Genomic DNA, 4984 nt, shown 5'->3' on the forward strand with positions numbered 1-4984 from the left:
TCATGCTGAATAAGGGCAACTTGACCCGACATTAAGCTGGCAAAAGGCGATGTGTGGGAAAACACCCAAAATGTAATCCAAAAGTAGTCTGATTACATCACCATAAATGTGTAATCTAAAAAGTTACATTACTCAGTCCCGTAGCCAGCCTGGTGAAAAGGGTGGTTCTTTTTTCTAAAAAAGTGGACCTTTTTGCTGTTATACTCCATATTTTCTATTTAATTATGAGATTAAAATACATTTTAAGCACTGTTTCAGCTGTATTAGCTTGTTGGATAACCACATGTTTTGATTTCCCAAAAATATTTCCTAGATTTAAAATTAAGAAATATGAAAAATACTTATTTTTAAAATACAAATTTATTACATCATTTATCAGTAGAAAACAAAGAATTTGTTTAAAAAAAAACAAGTCTATTGTCATTTATTAGGCAAATAACAAACTGGCCAGCACATTTACCCAGAATTTTTAAGTCATTATTTAAATTTAGCCATTTAAATAATGATAATAATAATAATAAATGATAACAATAATGTAGAGCTTCATACTTTTTCTAGCCTCCCTTGTAAAAAAGTACATTTGAAAATTCATGGATAACAACAGTTGTGTTCAAATTAATTTTAATTTGATGGGTTTTCGTTGGGTTATTTTGACAATTTATGATGGCAGTCAAAATAATGAGCTCATTTATGGGACAAATTCTGGATGTTTGTCAGTGTGGGATGGGTCAACTGAACCCTCCCTGGCTACGGGCCTGTTACTATAAATTTCACCAAATGATTTTGATGATCTACCAAGCAAATGACTTCAAAAGGCAGCATCTAGAATTGATGGGACGTTCGACTTTTAAAGCATTTCTATGTACGCTCAGCTCACTGTAAAGCAAGCCGGGTGCTACAGGCCTCTGCTTGTGTGCTGCTTTTGCTGCTTGTTTTTCAGATGGCAGTAATTGAGAGCTGTAGGGTTTTGTGTGTGTTGATAGGTGTCCTGTATCGGTCATCACGCGCGATGTAGTGGAAGCCACATGCGGCTGTCTGCTCGCCCAGGCTGAAGAAGCCCAGAAGGACGGCCACATCGCGGCTCACGCTGAGAGAATGATTTTGGAGGAGTTCGGCCAGTGCCTGACGCAGATCGTCCGCTCAATATTCAAATCCAGCCGCGTGCAATTCAATCTGTAGCTCAGGAACAAATGCTCGCTGGCGCACATTGATCCAGGTGGGATTTTTAATCAGCTTTTTCAACAGGTGGTTCTGCTTTAGTGTGCTTGAAACGGTACGAGACACTTGTGAAAGATTTGTGTACACACTGTGTTACAGATAAGTTATTTAAATATGAATGGTATATTGTTTTGAATATATATGCTGTGTACCTTTACATCTGTTGATTCAGTCCACTTTTTATTTTCTATTTCAATTAACATGGTATTTATTTATGTAAATAATTATTCAAATTTGTAAAAAAAAAACTTTTTATTTTTTACTATTATTTATTTATTTATCCACACAATTTGAATTGAACATTATATTTATATTTCTATACTTAAATATTTTGACTTATTTATTTATTTATTTATTAGTTAATTAATTAATTAATTTATTTATTTAGTCATTTATTCAATTATTCATCCACACAGTTTGAATTGAAAATTTTATTTATATTTCTATACTTAAATATTTGCATTTATTTATTTATTTATTTAGTCATTTATTTAGTCATTTATTCATTTATTCATTCATTCATTCATCCACACAGTTTGAATTGAACATTTTATTTATATTTCTATACTTAAATATTTGCATTTATTTATTTATTTATTTAGTCATTTATTTAGTCATTTATTCATTTATTCATTCATTCATTCATCCACACAGTTTGAATTGAACATTTTATTTATATTTCTATACTTAAATATTTGCATTTATTTATTTATTTATTTATTTATTTATTTATTTATTTAGTCATTTATTCATTCATTCATCCACACAGTTTGAATTGAATATTTTATTTATATTTCTATACTTAAATATTTGCATTTATTTATTTATTTATTTATTTATTTATTTATTTATTTAGTTAGTTAGTTAGTTAGTCATTTATTCATTCATTCATCCACACAGTTTGAATTTAACATTTTATTTATATTTCTATACTTCAATATTTGCATTTATTTATTTATTTAGTTAGTTAGTTAGTTAGTCATTTATTCATTCATTCATCCACACAGTTTGAATTGAACATTTTATTTATATTTCTATACTTAAATATTTGCATTTATTTATTTATTTATTTATTTATTTATTTATTTATTTATTTATTTATTTATTTATTTATTTATTCATTCATTCATCCACACAGTTTGAATTGAACATTTTATTTATATTTCTATACTTAAATATTTGCATTTATTTATTTATTTATTTATTTATTTATTTATTTAGTTAGTTAGTTAGTTAGTCATTTATTCATTCATTCATCCACACAGTTTGAATTTAACATTTTATTTATATTTCTATACTTCAATATTTGCATTTATTTATTTATTTAGTTAGTTAGTTAGTTAGTCATTTATTCATTCATTCATCCACACAGTTTGAATTGAACATTTTATTTATATTTCTATACTTAAATATTTGCATTTATTTATTTATTTATTTATTTATTTATTTATTTATTTATTTATTCATTCATTCATCCACACAGTTTGAATTGAACATTTTATTTATATTTCTATACTTAAATATTTGCATTTATTTATTTATTTATTTATTTATTTATTTATTTAGTTAGTTAGTTAGTTAGTCATTTATTCATTCATTCATCCACACAGTTTGAATTTAACATTTTATTTATATTTCTATATTTAAATATTTGCATTTATTTATTCATTCATCCACATAATTTATTTATATTTTTATACTTAAATATTTCTATTTATTTATTTATTTATTTATTCATTCATTCATTCATCCACACAATTTGAACTGAACATTTTATTTCTATTTCTATACTTAAATATTTGCATTTATATTTAATTTTTTTATTATTTATTTATTCATCCACACAATTTAAATTGAACATTTAATTTATATTTCTGTACTTTTGCATTTATTTATTTGCTTTTGTTTCTATGTTAAGACCTTTTTATTTAAATTTTAACGGTATTTTATTTCAGACATTTTAGCTGTTGTTTATAATATGAATATTTATTTTTTCATTTATCTATGCTGATTTCGACCTCCACGTTTGTAATTTTAATATTTGATGTGTTAATTAAAAATTTGACATATATTATTTTTATTTATTTCCTTTTCCGCTGTACAATTGAACAATTGATTCATGTTTCTATGCATAAATATAAAGGCTATGCCGGTTAAATCTAAAAAATGAGACCAAAAAATCTTGCAAAATCGTTAACAAAACTGCTCTTGTAAACAATTTGACCAGAAGCGATGTTTCCATATTTATTGCTTGTTCCTTGTTTTGGAATGTTTTTCAATGTTCGGGTTGGGGATTTTATGTCTACTCTCAATACAGTTATTTCTGTGTGTTACAAATGTAGTGTGGCAATTTTATTTTCAATGGAGCTGTCACAATGTTTATCCATCTGTGATTTATATTCTTCCCACGTTGACTTTCTACATTCCTAGTCTTATTTTCTTTCTTTTTATTCACTTAACATCTACCAACCACTTAAATGACAAAAATACATCATCTTTCACTCAAGCAAACTCATTACAGTCATTTCAGATACAAAATTGAGGCTCTCTCCAGAAAAAAAAAACATCATGTGTATTTTTTTCTTCTGGAGAAAACCTCACTGTATCGATCTTCATTATAGCAGATGCTCTTGACGTCAAGCTTTTGTGCAGGTTAATATGGAGAGCATTTCCATGATAGGACAAGGTACAAACAAGCGATGTTTCTCGCAGGGGGTTGTTATTGAATCCTGAGTCCTGTTGTTAAAGAAGGACATAAATAGAGGAGTAGACAACCGGACTCTTCACATTTGTTTAGTTCTTCCCATCAAAAACGATTCTTGATCCGACAAAAATGGTAAATATGCATATATACCCATTTTATTATACTATATTATTATACTATGTATTTATAGTATTGCAGATATTATATTAGATGATTTGTCTTTTCAGATATCAAGAGTGTGGATTTTATGGACGTGCACAGTTTTGTTATTTTTACTGGTGACTGAGACTCATTGCATTCAAAAGGTATGTTTTATTTTATTTATTTATTTATTTATGGAGTTTGTTTTATTATAATTAAGTTCTCACTCATTTGTTTTCTCATAGAGCTCGTTATCTAAAAACTGGGGACCACAGTCTATGCTTTACTTAAAAGGAAAACGTGAGTTACGTCTGGCCTCCTCAATACACTTGAAGTAATCGAATTGATCGCCTGTTAAGATTGTTTGTTTTGGCTAATGATCTTCAATTTGTTTCATTTCTTAATTTGTTTTGGTCCTTCAGATGGAAGGCGGTTTGTGCCTGACACTGGTGATAATATCATTTCCAATTCAGGGTTGAAAAGCTGGTACGCAGTTCTCAAAGGTGCGATAATTTCGATAATTGTTGCAGAGACGACAGTTTTTCACGTTGTACTGTGTTTCTTAACCTCTACGATTGTGTTTTCTTCAAGGGTTGCAGAAGCTGAAGTCGCCGAATGCAAGAAAACTGTCAGTTTTTTTCACACCCCAGAATTTTGTCATCCGTTAGTTCGAGGGTTTATGTACAGTGACATATTTTGTAACGTTCAGGATTTCAAAATAAATCTATTTATGTCAAATATGTGTGAGAAAGAATGTCTGCTCTTTAATTTCTGCCGTGTTTTCACTGTTATATGGTAGGGGGCGCTGTTGTGCATCTTTAAAATTCAAAAACAAGCAAAGACGCAAAAAAACGAGTGATAAAAACACAAGTTAACGAGGTAATTAAACCATGAATGTAAAGCACAGTCAAATCTTGCCCA

General features: G+C 28.1%; 1 protein-coding gene across 1 annotated transcript; it reads left to right on the top strand.

The window, feature by feature from the left end:
• Positions 1-3756: 3756 nt before the first annotated feature.
• On the top strand, positions 3757-4767 carry LOC130219933 (spexin prohormone 2-like). Its single transcript, XM_056452443.1, has 5 exons — positions 3757-4054; positions 4150-4227; positions 4309-4363; positions 4486-4566; positions 4655-4767. Exons 1-5 carry the CDS (start codon positions 4052-4054, stop codon positions 4729-4731), a joined length of 294 nt encoding a protein of 97 aa, XP_056308418.1. The 5' UTR covers positions 3757-4051; the 3' UTR covers positions 4732-4767.
• Positions 4768-4984: the final 217 nt, after the last annotated feature.

The sequence above is a fragment of the Danio aesculapii genome, chromosome 25, assembly GCF_903798145.1.
Source record: "Danio aesculapii chromosome 25, fDanAes4.1, whole genome shotgun sequence".
Taxonomy (NCBI): Eukaryota; Metazoa; Chordata; class Actinopteri; order Cypriniformes; family Danionidae; genus Danio; species Danio aesculapii.

Bases quoted from the DNA above. Each gene is read 5' to 3' on its own strand.
- LOC130219933 (XM_056452443.1), top strand. The intron at 4,364-4,485 runs GTGAGTTACGTC...TTGGTCCTTCAG, and splicing joins GCTTTACTTAAAAGGAAAAC to ATGGAAGGCGGTTTGTGCCT. The intron at 4,567-4,654 runs GTGCGATAATTT...GTTTTCTTCAAG, and splicing joins CTGGTACGCAGTTCTCAAAG to GGTTGCAGAAGCTGAAGTCG.